Source organism: Panicum virgatum, chromosome 2N, assembly GCF_016808335.1.
Source record: "Panicum virgatum strain AP13 chromosome 2N, P.virgatum_v5, whole genome shotgun sequence".
In the NCBI taxonomy this organism is placed as follows: Eukaryota; Viridiplantae; Streptophyta; class Magnoliopsida; order Poales; family Poaceae; genus Panicum; species Panicum virgatum.
This window is the reverse complement of record NC_053146.1, coordinates 1462906-1480392: the sequence shown is the minus strand read 5'-3', so window position 1 is coordinate 1480392 and position 17487 is coordinate 1462906. Positions and strand designations below refer to the sequence as shown.

The 17487-nt window shown below is 45.5% G+C and overlaps 1 protein-coding gene, 2 long non-coding RNA genes and 1 pseudogene across 4 annotated transcripts; 1 reads left to right on the top strand and 3 right to left on the bottom strand.

Annotated features, from left to right (window-relative positions):
• Positions 1-625: 625 nt before the first annotated feature.
• On the bottom strand, positions 626-4126 carry LOC120659267. Of its 2 annotated transcripts, XM_039937347.1 has the most exons (3): positions 3866-4126; positions 2618-2654; positions 626-2507 (listed from the first exon to the last, which is right to left on the bottom strand). In XM_039937347.1, the coding sequence occupies exon 3, from the start codon at positions 2477-2479 to the stop codon at positions 968-970; it is 1512 nt and encodes a 503-aa protein (XP_039793281.1). In that variant the 5' UTR covers positions 2480-2507; positions 2618-2654; positions 3866-4126; the 3' UTR covers positions 626-967. The 2 variants fall into 2 exon arrangements, with proteins under 2 accessions (XP_039793281.1, XP_039793280.1); XM_039937346.1 differs by lacking the exon at positions 2618-2654.
• Positions 4127-7231: 3105 nt separating this feature from the next.
• Positions 7232-8592, bottom strand: LOC120659086 (annotated as a pseudogene).
• A 49-nt stretch (positions 8593-8641) lies between these two features.
• Positions 8642-12414, bottom strand: LOC120659266. The gene is made up of 2 exons (XR_005668961.1): positions 10836-12414; positions 8642-8935 (listed from the first exon to the last, which is right to left on the bottom strand). It is a non-coding gene; the product is annotated as an uncharacterized LOC120659266 (long non-coding RNA).
• Positions 12415-14719: 2305 nt separating this feature from the next.
• On the top strand, positions 14720-16426 carry LOC120659265. The gene is made up of 3 exons (XR_005668960.1): positions 14720-15092; positions 15633-15694; positions 16242-16426. It is a non-coding gene; the product is annotated as an uncharacterized LOC120659265 (long non-coding RNA).
• Positions 16427-17487: the final 1061 nt, after the last annotated feature.

The window sequence follows — 17487 nt, the reverse complement described above, 5'->3', positions numbered from 1 at the left end:
CTGAGTAGCGCGCCGCATGCCGGAAACGCGTCCACGTTGGACGTGCCGCCGTGGTGGAGGGAGAAATTGGCCGGGGGCGCGGTGGCTTGGTTCGCTGCTGGCGTCCAGAGCTTCAGGTTGGGCGGCATGGTGCTTTCTTCCTCTCCTCTGCTTCAGGTTCAGGGAGAAGGGAGACATTGCCATTCACGTGTACCAAACCTCAGTTAACAGAACGCACAAGTAACATCACGCTGAATTTCAGTTTACTTGGGCGCGCCTCTGTTCGTGAGATTGTGCGATGGTGATAGTAAAAATCTTCTATCAAAATTTTGAAGGAAAAAAATATCAAAGCTGCTCAATCAGAGTCGGACATGGATTATTCAGATGTGATGTAACTCTGAATATTTCCCTCAGGAAATTCAGAAAAAAAAAGAATACCCTACTGTATGCCACATCTTTTCTTTCTGTGCACTATTTTTATCCTACGGAAAATGAACGAACTAGGCGATTTTGAGAGGCTGCTCTACAAAATGTAGCACTTGAATTAGCCGCATTTTGATGTCACCTCAATATGAACTCCCGAGAACTGCTCTGGTCCATGAAATGGTGGAGTGCTCAAAAATGGCATTACAGATGGCCAGCCGTGTTCAGAGTCTACAAACAGTCCACCAACCAGTTATATTTGAAATTCTCAAAGGAGTGAGTGTTACACTAGCATTCCTAATGTACTACATACTTCTTAATAAAAGCAAACATGATACAAGCATTTGACACGTAACACTACAACAATGATACTGTAGCTTTGCTCCGATTGCCCCTGTATTTCAAACCGCTTCGACCCGTACTTGTTCTCTGATAATACCTATACTATGATGCGTTGGTGGATTGTCGACTATGAATAGTAACTCCAATATTTTCTTCCGTCCCTTCCTTTTCCCCCTAATTGATCTATGTTACATGATTTAGAATTTCAGGTACAGCTGCGATACTACAAACTTTCCTTTTCTTTCTTCAACCAGTTCTTGAACTCGCTTATTAGCTGAACGGGCACATGTGCACGCCATAAGTCAAACAAGTGAGAGATCATAGATTTTCGACTTATAGATTCCTCATCCTGTCCTTGCAACAGCTTTCTCTTCCTATCTCCCCCAAATGTTTTTTGTGTGATCATGCTAGCATTCTCAACCTGAATAAGTGCAGAGCTATGTTTAGACTTCCAAATCATTTTGTAAATTGTTGATTCAGTATTCTGGTGAAAGTAATCTATTGCCTTTGGAAGCATGATCTCTTCCAGTTGTTCCAAGGTAACATCTACATGCAAGCAATGTTGATCGTCGCCGACCATTGCCACTATCTCGGAGCTTCTATTTGCAGGCAGCGTGGGTCCTAAAGAGCGATGGGGTGCAAAGTAAATTCCAGCTTTCAGATAACTAGAATCCTGCAGAGAAAGTATGTCTTCAAATGGCAAGGTCTTCTGTTTGTTGTATGGTGACAAAGAGACCTGACACTGCAAATTCACTTCAATTACTGGTTTCAAGAAAGCATCTGACGAACCTTCCATGTCTGGGCTGATAGTACGTTGAAGCTCATGCTGATTATGCTTCTTGCAACATAATGAGTGTGGGCGAATCCATTGAGATGCATGGTTTTTAAAACGAACCCGATCTTGCTGGTTGGAATGAACAGATGGCACCCACGACAAGCATTGAGTTGGTAGTTGAGTAAGTTCTTTCATAATATTTTCAACTATACACTTGAAATGAGGAGCAAACAACTGCAGGCACTTAATTGCGGTCCCAACTATGTCTGTACTCTCCGAAATCTGTAGTACTATACTAAAGTAGATATTGCTCAGTGCTGGAGAATCATCTGTCTGGATAAGGTGCAGGCTAGCCTCTGTTCCGTGTTCTGCAGTACCAAAGGGCTCCAACCATAGTTCAAACGAAGGGTGCTGGTTTGCTCCAATGATTTTGTGATGTAGTTCCTTGCCTGCAAAAAGGTTATTGACAAGGGAGTAGAATGATATGTGCCTGCGTGGTGTGCCACCAAGCTCCACGAATCTCAGAAACTCAGTAGCGCCATCTGCAAACCATTCAAATCTTTGAACAGTGGATGTCCTCAACCTCTTGGTGTCACAGTTAATGATGGAGGAGACAAATGACTTGGTAGCATGCGCAATCCGGTTCGGCAAGGAGGAATTCCTTACCCTTTGTTCCATCTGCTCGTCTTCTAGTATCCTCTGCTTGCATTTGTGCAGCATGTCATCACATTCTTGAGCAGCACGCTTCAGCTTCCTACGCCAACGCAACATGGATGTGTCAGTGATCTTCCACTTATCAGATGTCTCAAGAGCAGCCTCTAGCCTGATGTGCGCCATCTCTAGCCTCTCCAAGTTTCTGATGGCATCTGATTCCTCTTTCTCCTCATATTTCTGAACCAGAGCAGATAGAACTTGGCTAACTGTCTCCTGGACAACTGCAGAACTGACAATCTCCTCCATTAGGATTCAAGCATCTGTAATCCCTTCTCTGCTTAGGAAATACAACATATATATCAGTATACTATGAGAGACTAGATATATGAACTTTGGATAACAAGCAAAGATTTAGCTTAGGGGCAGCACGAATCTACACCTAACCTTTGATTTTGTAGCATGGACGTGGTGGACAGCTATCCTGCGTATGGAGATATCTTGAGGATAAAATCATACCACGAGGCAAGATGAGAACTTAAAGAGAAGATAGTGATGTCCAAGACTTTAAGGTGGAAACATGCTAGACAACAAGTCCAATAATGGGGTGTGTGGTGGGAGTTAGTCAAGAAGCTTTACCTAGTCAACCATGAGAGTCTCCACCTTGTGGAGAAAATTGAAACTTTTGTGGTGAACTTTTGTTCAAAAAATCAAATGCTTTTGTGGTGAACGTTTGTTCGAAAAATCAAATGAGGGTGGAGTGATACTAACAAGGACCAAACAAAAAGAAAAGAAAAAAAATACAAATTGGACGCCTCTGCTTTATGCACCGGTGAACAAGGACCTCAGAAAAGTCTTGGTCTTTGTATCAGAAGGTGCGCACACTTTCAGACTACCTAGCAATTCCTCGTGGATGAAGCAAATACTAGTCATATATCAGAAATTAGCAGGAAAATTTTCATGCCATGTGTTCGAGAAAAACAATTTTCATGCCATGCCATCCTTGCCCACTATTCCTGACAGGGTCGATAGCACATCTATACTACAAGAACCATTTATTCTGAACAAATCTAGAGATGGCGTGGTAGGCAACAAATTACAGATGGCACACACGATGGTCTGTCAGATTGTGCAATCGTAATAGTAAATCTGCTAAATCAAGTTTCCAAAGCAAAAAAAAAAAACTGTTCAATTAAGCATGGATTATTCAGGCAGGTGTGATGTAACTCTGAATGTTTTCCTCATGAAATGCAGAAAAAAAGAGAGTATACTACTGCATACCCTCAGGAATATCTAACTGGGTTCAAATTCTGTAAACAGTCCATCAAAACAGTTGAGCTTCATCCTACGTTCTGTGATCTTTAACGATCATCGTTGTTTGTGTGGGACCAGAACAGGCAACCAGAGGAGTGTTCGAGGAATTAAGGCCCCTTGTTCTTGCTCTAGGCGTCGTCCTGGCCCTTGTTCAGGACCACAAGCAGCTAACACTCCAATCAAGCTAGAGCACTGCTCCCACCGTCACCGGACGAGATGCTCCGCGACTAATTACCACCACAACCGCGACAGGCAGCAGACCCGAAACCAGCAAGCAAGTTTTTCCTCCTTTCCCGTGGCTGCGGCATTTCGCCGAACAGGTGGTGGGGAAGGAAAGCCAGGCAAGGAACACGGTGCAGAGAAGGGAGGGAGGCGCGGTACCTTTCGGGGCACGCGAAGACGATGATGTGGAGGAGGAGGAGTTCGCGAGGAGCGGAGCCCAAGCAGCGGTTGGTCTCTCCCCGAGGAGACCGGCAGCGAGCTGCAAGGCGGCGGCGGGGCAAACGGGAGCGCGGAGGGACCCAGGCGAGGGCGGCGAGCCACAAGGCGTTGGCGTAGGCGTTGGCGGGGCAGACGCGAGCGCGGAGGGAGCCAGGTGAGGCCGTGAGGGCACGGCGTTGGCGGCGGGGCGACCGTCCGTGACAGGGCGGCGGGGTGACCGTCTGAGACAAGGCGCCAGGCGGTATTGCCCTTTTTTATTTGAGGATGCGCAATGACAATACTGCCATTCGAACAAAAAAATTCTTTTGCAAAGGTATTGAGAGGCATCTCCACCAGCCCTCTGCTCGGCAGCTCCACCAGCCTCCAATCCAACAGTATTTTTCTCTCACACCACTTCAGCACCAGCCTTCAGCTACCAGCCAGCCAACAGTGTTTTTCTCTCACACAACTCCAGCACCAGCCACCAGCTCCAGCCCAGCAAACAGAGCAATTGAAAAGTATTGGAAAGTATTTCCAATCATGGTAAAAGGACTCACGGCTGATTGTACACCAACACAACCGAAAAACACATATATTATTTCTCGTTCTTACTTTTTTCCTAGGGTTAATTAGATGCTCGATCTTTGCCGGTTTTTTTTAGGAAACAATGCTCTTTGCCGATTAGCTTGCAAACCGGTCGTCTGCTTCAAAGTAACTGAAGCAATCTTTATTTGTTGGTTAGCTTGCAAACCATCCGTCGTTGCTTCGTCGTGATCAAAGCCCTATCGTCATCAGCAGCTCTCGTCGCCGAGGAACATCGAATCTTTGTTGGATTTCCAAGGCGCACAGCAGGTCTGGTCGGAAAAGTCATCACAATCAATGTTGATTAGCCAGGCGCACGTCAAGATTAACGAGAGCTCATCTGTTGCCGTTGCCTGGCTGCGAGACATCGGAAGGAAATAGCTGTACTTGGTTTTAGACTTGTTCCAGTTACTGAATCATCAGAATATTTTAATTTCTTATCTTGGATTACTACACTGTGCCGCTGCTTGGCGATTACTAAAGAATCAGATTTTTACTTCAAGTTTGGGCGCAATACTCTTGTGTGTTTGCTGGTGCTGCTATTTGCTTGCGCCAACACGGGGATTCCCCACACGCTAGTAGTTCTAGCTTAGAAGATTCATTTCGCCAGACCTCATCATGAGGGTCCATCAGGGGTTCTTTTTGATCCGACACTGATAATTCCTTTGCGGCGGTGCGGCACCAGGGAAAAAGAAAAAACACTTCGCTTGCCCCGTTCGCGTCGCCCCCGCGCTGGCGACGGAGCGGGCTCCAACCCTAGCGCCGACGCCCCCCCCTCCTCTCACCTTCTCCCGCCGCGTCGCCGCGCCCGAGCGGGCCGTCGCAACTCGTGCGGCCCGTGGGGAAGGTGGCGGCGAGGCTCTTCCCCTTTCTATCCAGCGTCTCGGGCGGGCGCGGCCGCCTTGGCCTCCCCGGAGCCCCAGATCCGGCGACGCCCCGGACGGATCTGGTGGCTGCGCGGCGGGAGGGCGCGGTCCTGTGGCGGGGCGCGGCGTGGGGGTCCGGCGGCGGTGGGAGGTGTTGAAGACGGCGGCGGCGGCGGCGCGAGCTGCGCTGGCTGTGGAGGCGGTGGCCGTCGCGGTTAGGCGCCTGCCGACGGCGCGGGACGAAGACGGCGGCTTGCACAAGGGGCCGGAGGCGCACCGGCGTGGCCTACGCAGGGACGGCGGCGACGGCGGTGGCGGCGGCCTGCGAGGGGCAGGGCGTGGCTTCCCACAGTCGCGGGAGGCCCTGTTGGGGGCGTGCATTCGTGGCTAGCCGCTCTTGGCCATGGTGGTCGGGAGGTGCCGGCGGACATATGCATGCAGGCAGTGGTGGCGGAGGTGTGTTGGCGGTGCTCCTCGTCGGGGCAGAGGTGTGTTGGCGGTGCTCCTCGTCTCTTCTCATCGACGGCTGTGTGGGTTCGACGCCGCTTCGGTGGCGGGGCCGGGTGGCTTGTGCTAGGTGCTCCTTGCTCGCAGCATAGGTATCTCCTTGTGGTGCCATGGCGGCATAGTTGGGATGCACCGAGCCACCTTTTGGCAAAGGAGATGCGGAGGCGGCGGGGAGCATGTTTTGCTACTGCTTGTCTGAGGGCGTGCGTAAGGTGTGGTGTCGTCCGGGCGAAAGCCTTCACCGGCACTCATGTCGGTGATAGTGATGGTGGCGTCCTTGGGGTGTCATTGCTCCGTTGGGGGCATCACTATGGGGCACCGTATCCTTTAGCATGGGGTCTCGGGGTGAAAACCCGGTCCATTGCTAGACGAGCGACGGCGGCGCCATCGGCGTCACGCCCTTCTTGGATGCTCCGCTTATGGAGACTTGCCTCAGCTTGTGGTAGTGTGGAGGTTGGATGGCCCGTGTGCAGCGGTTGTGGAGGTGCGCAAGGTCTTTGTGTTGGCGGCAAGGTGTAGAGGGCCCATGGGTGCTGGAGGTCTTGAGGTGGCATGCATGGTGCTGTGGTGATCTCGGTGATGGCTGGGCGGAAGTGTTGCTCTCTAAGCGGTTTCAGATATCTGAGTCCTTGGCGGAGGAGTGTGAGGCGGTGGGAGAGGCAAGGCCCCCACGCAGAGTGGCCGGGATCAGTGAGTTTTCAATGGTGCCGTGACGGAGATTTCTTTGCTAACGCATCGCTGGAGCAGGGAGATCGACGACCTTGTGTGTGCGGCTTGAGGAAGATAGTCCAGTGGTGGAGGAGTTCAGGTAGTTGCTTTGGCTTGCAGCGGGCCATGGCTTTTGGTGTGGCACAACATTGGTGACGACGGCGCAGCTCAACGACTTGCTTTCAGCTCCTCTCCCAGGTGGTGGTGGTGTAACGTTGTGTTGTGTGCGTTTGTTTGTGTGGTGTGTACGCTTCGGCGCGTTATGTATGATTGCTTCCTTTTCTTACATGACATGGCAGTGCTCCTACCTTAATTTCAAAAAAATAATAATAATTCCTTTGCACTTTACATCTTTATAATTGGTCAAAAAGTAGAAAGGAATTCGACCCAGGATCTGTTGCACAACAAACATCTATTACCTCCCTATCAGCCATTACATCAGGCTTCATTGGCATCATTATCTTTCCAACAAGATCCACCAAACGGTATCATTGGCATCCCCTCCAACCTCAGGCTTCCCTTTAAAAAAGATTGTACTATCTGCACCACTATCCATTTTCCAAGGTTTTGCACAGTTATTAGGATCGAGTCTGTACAAAAAACCAAGAAACAAACACGTGCAATGAACAAGCATCAATATTATGAACCACCCAAAACATCGATCTTTTCTGCTGCTCTCTTCTTTTTGTCCATTTATAAACAAAAGAAAACTCTATCACATAATATTAGGGGGTCATCCTTTGTACAGCTAGGGTTTAACACTAAGATGCAGCCTTAGGTGTGCAACCACTAGAGAGCAACTGCAACACTGGTATACTCAGGAGGAGAGACTTTGGCAACACCCATAGGGAAAACCAGACCAGAGAAAAAACATGCTCATAGACCAAGCAACTCCACTCTTTTATTCCATAACAACCTAGAAACCACCCAGCCCATAAGGGCATTCCATTTTCAGCTGTTATTATAAAGGGTTAATTGGAAGGGTACCATTGCAACTTTTAAGAGTTGGAGATATACTACTACTTCTAATATTGGAGATATGCTACTCTCATACGTTTTTCAACACTTTGGGCCCACCCGCAGGGTACGTATCCCTATTGCTTTCCGCATGGACCGTATTGCCCTTCTCTTGTACGTCGCTCATCCCATCCTGTACGTGGTAGGTGCCACTGCCGGTCGAGACCTTCTCTTGCTGCCCGTCGTCACCACCGTCCTGGTGGCGCCATCGCCGATCACCACCAGGTTCATCACGTTCCGGGGCACGGACACGTACTCCCGGTATGTGCTGGCCTTCATGTACATCACGTACGTGGCAGCGCTCTTGCGCGGCACCTTGGCCAATGCCTCGTTGATGGTCCTGAAGTCGCCGCTGCCGTCCGCAGCCACTGTCACGTCCGGCTTGAAGCCCAGCACACCGGGGGAGGCCTGCAGCAGCCGGCGCTTGGCGCCGGACATCCACAACGGCGCGACGCCGCCCTTGTCCAAGAGCAGCCCGCGGCGGAAGCCCGGCAGGTCCAGGCTGGCGAGCGTCTCGGAGAACTCGTCCACGATGGCCAGGATGTTCTCCATCAGTCAGCTCCTGCGAGCTGTTGAGCGCCTTGCGCATCTTGTGCGCGGCGTCCGTGATGGTGTCCACGAATCCGTCGAGGCACGTCTCCTGGTACGTCAGCGCGTAGCTCAGCCACGTCCGGAGGTCGTCCACGACGGTCTTGAAGTTGGTCATCTCGAACCCGCCGAGCCGGTCGAAGGTGGTCTTGAGGTCATCAATGGCGTAGTCCAGCAGCTCCTTGCAGTTGCTGAGGGCGGCCGATGTGCGTGGGTCGTTCTTGAGGGCGTTGAGCACGGCGGACTTGTGCACAGCCTGCTCGATCCAATCGGACGTCACCCGCAGCAAGGTCTCGGGCGGCGGCAAGGTCTCGACCGGCGACGACACCTAGGGCAATCGACAACACGTATATGATGGGATGAGTGACGTACAAAAGAAGGGCAATATACGGTCCATACGGAAAAGCAATAGGGATACATACGCTGCTGGTGGGCCCAAAGTGTTGAAAAGCCGTATTAGAGTAGCAAATCTCCAATATTAGAAGTTGTAGTGGTATATCTCCAACTCTTAAAGTTACAATTGTACCCTTCCAATAACCCTATTATAAAACAAGGCTGGAGTTAAATCAGTGCAGAACCATCTTGAACGGTGAGCGACCAAGAGAGCTAATGAAATTCAAAATCTCACATAGTATAAACACCATGCACTATTGCAATAATGCTTGCATTTTGACCAAGGCTTACACAAATATGCTATAATTAAAATGTCGGCCAATCTAGAATGTCCACCACTTCTATGTGTTTCGTATGTGCAATCACGAGCCTGCACAATTAAATGCTTTGACGATTAGAAGTCTGAAATTTCAAAGTAGAGCAAGAGTGAAATAGAGAGAGTATCATCCTAAGCATTCCAAATAGTTTATTAAATACATATCTTGAAGAAAATATTCATTAACTGAAATGTTCAGTTAATATGAGAGGACCTTAGAAAATGGTGTTAATTAGAACAGACATACATATCATCATGATTTATATGTCTCTTTGTTTGCACAAACAGTTTGTGGAACAATCTCTTTTTAGATGGAGTATTGATGCCAACCTAAATATATAGGTCCAATAATGAAATTAAGGCCTAGGTGCATGAGACTCATTTATATTCTTTGTGCCTAGCTAGCTGTCATATAGATGAGAATTGTTCATTCTAAATACAAAGCCAATGATGTAAGACTCAGCCTTGGGGGGGGGGGGGGGGGGGGGTGACTACCGTACTGTTATTCCCACGGAGCTCCCCCTCCCCCCTACAAATTTGAGGAGGAAGAATAAGAAGGAGAGGAGGAGGAAGAACAGACATACGTATCATCATGAAGAGGTTAGTCTGATAGTCTAATATGACACATATCTTAACGATCATGAAATGCATTATCAAAAAAGGAGAAATCTTAGAAATTCGATAAAACAAATTAGGCATGCAAACATTGTTATCCACCTCTACCATTATAAAAAAAAATAGTCCCCTAAATATCCATCAAGTTTACTCACATCTGCTACTATAAAAATAACCAAATTAACTACCTAAATCTGTATATAAATTACCTTCCACTATCCCAAAATAACCCTATGTATAAATCTAGATTATCAATTTCTGCAATTATTAACATAAAAAAAGACAAGCTCGAAGTATATCTGCATGAGGGTGCCAAGCCATATACATGGTCACCCATCTGCCGTTGCTGCCACTTACTTGGCCCTAAAGCCGGTCATTGCAGTAAGATGAATATAAAATCTACATGGATGTAGAAACATTTGTTTATGCTATTGTAATAATAACTAAAGGTCTAATCTATGTCCTAGCTAGAGTAGTCCTTGTTTTTATAATATCCAAAAAGAGGTGATTTGAAAATAGATGTACGAAAAGTGCTGGACTTTCAAGGTAACAGAAGACTTTTGTTCACAAATTGCAGCAAGAGCAAGATCAAAATTGGGAAGCCAAATATTCACGAACATAGGGTAGATAGTCCGTACAAGAGCTAACGAAACTCATGATAATGTTTCAATGTGGCACACGATGAACACACATGGTGATGCAATGCAGAGAAAGATGGAAAAATGTAATAATTGGTGAGATCTAAGCTAAGGCTGTGTCACTACCTGATAATGATTATATATATGCCATATGGTACTGTTAGAAAATAATGAAATCAAATAGAACAAATATATGAAATTTTGATTAACTGTGGGCCTCAAATCAGATAGAACAAATATATGAAATTTTGATTAACTGTGGGCCTCAAATTTTCATTAACTTTTAAAAATTGATAGCACATGCAACAGCACAGGTTGATAGACTGCTGATTAGTAGAGCATAGATAGGTTAACGGCAGCATATAATAAGCCTAAGCATTCCAACTGTAGCATCTTCTATTAACAACTCGATTCCAAGATTTCATAAAGAATGGCAACAATGTCGGTTAGTGTAATTCATCAATTTATAAAACCTATCTATGAAGTCTGGAACAAAATCCAAGTATATGTTTTACTAAGTACTTGATAGCCCACAAAGGAAAGTTAGATAAAAGAACTAAAATGTTCACTAGATAAGGATCTTATAGCGTTTTGTTGTTAGCTAACATTCTATTGTTGTACATCATAAGAAATACATTATTTCAGGGAAGCAATGCTGGAAGCTAAGAGAGTAAAAATCTTTCAGGAAAGTCTATTATTACCTTTGGAAGCCCCCAATGTCTATGAATCCAAGAAGGTGGAAACAACGACACTTAAATGTGAGAACTTTCTTAAGCCTGTCAAATAAGATATATATTATTTTGTTATTCTTTGACCAACAATGATTACTGCAAAAAGGTTCAATTTGGATGGTGTATTTGTGATATTTTTTAACATTAGAATTTAATTGCCCTATCATGTTATTACCATCGGCCTTGGCTAATTTACCTAACAATATGGGAAAAATATGCAACAAAAAAGTCATTAAACACCATGGTTATTATTAAACTGTAAGAAAATTGCAGAATGGGCCCAAACCTTATTTAGAATGGTCAATGTGTGTTTCACACACGGTCCAATATGACCTTTGGCTATTTAACCTTTCTCAAACAGCATCAAAATTTTTTTTGTGACAAAAAAGAGCACCGTACCAACTTCAAGTTTGTATGCAAAAGTTATGTCTATCTTAAGCCCACATATACCAACTGCACAATATAGTGGCCCTTGGATGAGATCGAATGGCCACCCTCAATATGCATCAAAAACTCATGCCGTCAACATCCTTTAGAAACCATACATTTAATCACTCCTTCTACGAGTTTGTCTTTCCCTCTTCCACAGCCATATGGCCAGATCTGTGAGCTCATCAATGATGGTGGTGGGCAGATCCATGACCACCACAGCCAAGGCCAGATCCATGAGCTCGTCCATGACGGTAGCCAGATCTGTGACCTCATCCATGGCAACAGACAGAGATCTATAAGCTCATCCATAGTGGCACAGCAGGTGGATCAATGAGCTCGTCCATGGTAATAGGCTCATCCACCACATCATCTATGATTATGGTCAGATCTATAAGCTCGCACATGACGATGGGGATAGATGTAGGCAGGCTTCCTCTATTACAGGCATAAGTAGTACGGGAGCCATGGTGGTAAAGCAACAACGGAGCGCACACATGCATGTAGGTATCCATAATAGCCATGTAAGTGCTACGGTAATGACAAGATCGTCTATTGTTCATGACATAGATTCCAATGCACTTCTTTAGATTCTGGAAAATTTACCTTACACAATTCACTTAAGAAACAGCCCATGAAAATGGGATTTCCACAAGCATGGATCATGTGGAAATCATTTTTCACATGCGGTCAACTATGAAAAATTGTTGAATTGTACGGGCCTTGAGTCACATGTCGTATGCTTGTACAAATGGGTTACCATCCACCTATGAAAATAGTTATCGTAGTATATGAAATGCTAATTTAATGTTTGATCCATATGTTTATTACTAATGGGTCAAAAAGAATTTATTTTGCCCAATGTTGCCGTAAACGACCGTGTAGCCCATGTACACGCCGTGTACACGCTACTCGACAAGCTACCGTGCAGTTTAGGGTCTAAATAGTTATTACACGGTCCAACAGTTTACACGATAAAAAAATAGGGCTACACGACGGTGTAAAAACGGCAACTACACAGTTTTACACAACGAGTAGACCTTTAAAACACCGTTTAGGCTATAGAGAAGTATCAACTATGCCTTATTTTTTTTAATAGTATGACATTTGATATTTGTAAACTCTGTAACCCCGATACTTCAACATGACCCCGTATCACGTATCCGATACGTATCCGCGTATCCGTATCCGATACTCCGATACACCTTTGTGCCTTTAAGTTTTGCAGAAATTTGACGTATCAACGTATCCGTATCGGGCCGATACTGATACGCCTATCCGTATAGGTGCTACATAGTTTGTAAATTGTGATTTGTCACGTAACATAAGAATCATCAATTGATAACAGGAGCATACGATTACATATTTGATCTATTTAACAGTTAAGCTTGGTAATTTGTAATGTTTGGTTAATAATTTCTGACTTTCACATGCATAAATATATGGATTTTATTTCTGCCATACAACTTTGTAGCCACTGTACACACCGTTTATAAGACGTGTACATGGCCTACTCGCTACTCGAGGGGTGACCGAACGACTACGGTTTAGCGTTTAAACATTGATTCTGCCATCCAATCACACAATGCTCACTGGTTGAGATGTGGCCTGACGACCCATTTAGAGCTGGGCATACTTATCTCAATTCACACACCCACAAAAAAAATGATAAACTTTGACTTAAGACTATTGGAAATGGTCATTTACTACAGATGGGAATTCCAAACTGGGGGAGATTGCCCTTTTTGTAGTATCGTGGTGAAGCCAGAGGACTCTTTTCCAATTTCTGCTGGTAAACAGACAGACTCCTCATTATGAACCATAGTTGTATGCATTATTTAGGGCCTTTTTGGCATAGCTCAGCTGTTCTAGCCTAATATTAGATCAAGAGGTAGAGATATGTTGAGATCATATTAATAAATGATTTTTATAGTTTGGATTAAACATAAATATTTAAACCATTTTAATTTAGCTATAAAATGCAGATCTAACCCGGACCTTGGAGCTGAAACTGTTCCAAAAAGGACTTTACCTCCATATCTGGTCACTTTTCTATCACTGCTAGAATCCAGAATTACTTGGTTGCCAAATATCATCAAGAAAAGTACCAAAATTGCTAAGGACATTTCCTTGGTCATTGCTGGCTGCCGAGGATCATTTCTCGCAGTCTGGCATCCAAGGGAATTAGGCTATCGTCAAAATTACCAATGCGCCAGCACATTGAACAACTTTGAGTGCCATATTAGAGTGTAATTTGGCACCCTACTAAATTTTAGAATTTTTGATAAATTTTGGTATTATTGAGAATATTATAAAACTATATTGTAAAGTATAAAAATATTTGAGTGACATATATATCTTTAAGAGAACAAGTTTAGGTGTCATATGTACATTTGAGTTAACTTATCAAGTGTCATACATGTGTAATTAATCTTAATGAGTTTGTGCTATTAGTAAAGATAACAAACTTAAGTCATATAGGTTAAGTGAAAACAAGTACTTAACAAGCATATGTCATATATGTTAACTGAAAAGGTACGTGACAAACATATGAAAAATATATTAGTAAGTGAAAATAAGTACTTGACAAATATTTCCTTGACTACCAACCGCCTAGCAAATGTGCAATTTCCTTAGTGGATCAACAAATCGGATAAGGAAATTGCATATGTGCTTGGCGGTTTGACCTAACTACTAATGTAATACCAAAAATATTTTGAAGGGAAAAAAACTTTAGAAGAGGCCCAAGCCAAATTGGGCGAAGAGCTATCCAACCAGCCCAACCTGAATGCCTAGGTCATCCTCCCACCTTAACCCTAGGGGCCTATTCCCTCTCCCCAATGCCTCCCCTTCCCCCCTAGTTCGAGATTCTCTCCCTGAACGTCTCTCTTGCCCCTCAACAGCCCCTCCCCCTCTCTCTAGAATCTCCTCCACAGCAGCAACAAGCAAGGAAAAAGGAGGAAAAAAATGGGAGGAGAGGATCCATATGTGGTGCATCTTTGGAGTAGACATGTTCTTCCCCCATCCCAATCATGCTGCCCTTGGTTTGGGGAAAGGCCAAGGTGAGGTGAATCCATCTTAGTCCTGCTAATTAATGCTTTTAGATTGTTCTTGGTCATGGGGATTAGTGGATTTATGTGTGAGTTGGGGGGAGGAGGAGGGAAGCACGGTTTGAAGGTTGGTGATCTGCTATCCTGTAGCTCGGGTAGTGCTGCTGTCTTTATAGTTTTGGCAACCTAAATGATTTTTCGTCCAAAGGTGGATCATACAAAAGTTGTAGAGGTTTATAAGATCTAGCTGCTGTCAAAGTTTCTGAATGTCCAGATTTGGCATCATATGTTCAGATATGTATTAGATGATCAGATTGCAGGCGGGGCGGGTTGTTAAACGAGCCCGCTTACCTGCCCCACAAAATTAGAGTTTGCGGCAGATGTGGCCCAGCAGCTAGTTCTTCGTGGGCTTGCGTTAAACAGCCTACTAAACCCGCGGTCAAGAGGGTACGTCCGCAAGGACCCGCAAGAACCCACCAGCCCGGGACCTCCTCGACTCACATCTCTCCCACTCCCGAGACCTTCGTCGCCGCCGCCGAAATCCACAGTGGTGCACAACCCGCCGACCCCCTTGATGCTCTCCCTCTTCTCCTTGGCCAGGTGCACTTTAAAGGCTTTGATGGCACGGTGGATGGCCTTGCCATCGGCATCCGAGGATCTACTCCAGTAGGACATGTAGCCCTCCCGCTCCTCGCCTCCACCCTCGCCGGGGCCGGCGCACCAAGGACAGCAACGAGGCAAGCGTCAGGTATGCCAGCACCTCTCCTTCCCCCCAGCCCGAGCTGCCCCTCATGCTCTGTTAAGTTGGGGAGATCGGAGATCTGTGCTAGGTCTTGGATCTAGCCGGATCTATGTGAACTCCGCCTAGGTATCAAGCTGCATCTGCTTCAGGGGCTCTAGCTGCTTAATTGCGATCTTTGTGCTGACCGTCGGCTTGGCTGTGACCTACATTGACATGAGATGCGATAGGAGGAAAAGCAGCTGGCTTCCTGTACATGGATGTGTTGTTCTATGAATACACCTGCTCATTTGATTCTACTTATATCGGTTGAGTGAAATTAAGAAATCAATTATGTAGATAACAATGTTACTAAATAATAGATACTATGTTTACCAATTGTGGATAACAACGTTTAGCTTCTAGTTTTGTTATATGGTTCAGATGTCGGTAGCAGTACAAAACTTAAGTATGCAGAGCTCAAGGTTTATGTTCACTATTTGTTTATGACAATTGTTTTTGGTCTTGCTAGCTTAACCTGCCTTTATTCTTGCTTGATAAAATCTCTAGGTGTAACCGTGCCAATGGCTATGCAGAGTTCAAGTTTTTTCCACATGTAGCAGCAACCAGAGGTGTTCTTCTTTGCCAATGTTAATGTATTTTGTTTGATATGTCAAGCATTTCAGCCAAAAGTAGTTTCCCTAGCCTTGTAATTTTGACTAAATTTACTTCCAAACCTGAGGAAAAAATTCAGTGCAACTAATTTTTGCAATCAACTGTCTTGTAATGAACTGTCATTTACTTTTTCAGTACTGTTTGTGAAACCCGGTTTCTTGTGTACTTGAATATTAGTGCACGATTTCAGTTTTGCAGTTAAATTTAGCACCTTCACCTAAGTTCAGGACTCCACCGTTGATAAAAATTGATTAAATGGCATGAGCCCATGCAGCTACAAAATTCTGTCACATTGCAGACATGCAGTTCTGTGAAAACTTATGTTTTTTATCTTTCTAGATTCTGTCACATTATCACGAATGCAGTTGTCACATTGTATTTTTTCTTACGAGCTTACTATGATTAGTTTAATCATCCATCCATGTAGTTTTTCTTACGAGCTTACTATGATTAGTTTAATCATCTATCCTTATTTGTTTTCTAATGATGATGATGATGATGAAGATGCTATCAGAAGGCCCCATGAGGTATCAAGTTCACACTGGAAGAAGCTAGCCGTTTATTGGAAGAAGCTACCAGTTCTTGTTTATTCATGCTGATGTAACATAATTCTAATTTGAATTCGATTGATGATAGAAAACACGGTTGTTCTGAGTATGAATGCCCCTTTTGACTTTTATTTTGTTTCAGTATTTTGTTTTTGTCAACTATACTCGATGCTTATTGGTTTAATCAAATGGAGTTGCACCGTGCAAGCAAGCGAGCTGCCTGTCCGGGCAAGCCAGCTAATTGCCTTCGATGCGGGACATGCGGGTTTAAGTTTTCTGCCTCAAACCCACAAAAATATGTTAGCGGCGAGCTCTGGGGGTTTGCGGCTAGCCGCAACCCGCCCCGCCTGCAACCTGAGATGATCTTAACGAGGAAATTTGAGGAAACCTATAATAACAAAATTGTAGTTTGCACATAGGACTACGTCCTAGTGAAATTTAAGATTTTTTGGACACATGGTTTCGGAGATATAGATTCTTCTATCCTGCTGCCTGGGATTTCAAACAGATTTGGTACTCCACTTTCAGCTGCAGTTTGGCCCCTCTTGGTGTCATGCTAAAATATAGGATCTGTACAGATTGTAGGTCCTTCCCTTTGCTTTCTAAAGTGTGCACTACTGGAAAAGAAGCCAAAAGTCCAGGCCAAAAGTACCAGTTCATGTTGCAACCGGTACTGATACTAGACATTGGTACCGGTTGTAACAACAGCCGGTACTTTTGGCCTGCACCAAGCGCCGGAAAGTTGCGCCGCATCAGAAACCGGTACCAATTGAATATCAAAGGTACCGGTTAATACTATGAGCCGGTTCCGATTAGCCTATGCATGAATGGCACCGGGTCGTGCCATTACCCGGTGCCTTTAGAGCAGACATTAGCACCGGGTAAAGCCACGAACCGGTGCCAATGCATGCGTTAGGTACCTGTGCTCCCAACTCGCGATATTTTAAAGTCTCTCACTGTCGGCACCTGATGACCTCTCATCTCTCTCCCCGGTCACTCTCTCTCCTTCCTCCCTCTCTCTCCCACGCACGCCACCCCTCCTTGCTCCGGCCCCTCCCCTACTCCGCCCCCTCCCCTCCTCCCTGCACCGGCGAGCACCCACGCCGCCTCCTGGAGTTCGCCACCGCGCACGGGCCGGCGGCGGAGGGGCAGGGCCGAGGAGCGGCCTACCCCCGACGGCGGAGCAGCGGGCCTCCCCTGTT

What these genes read in the sequence shown, in the direction of transcription:
- LOC120659267 (XM_039937347.1), bottom strand. Translation starts at nt 2,479, where the DNA reads ATGGAGGAGATTGTCAGTTCTGCAGTTGTCCAGGAGACAGTTAGCCAA.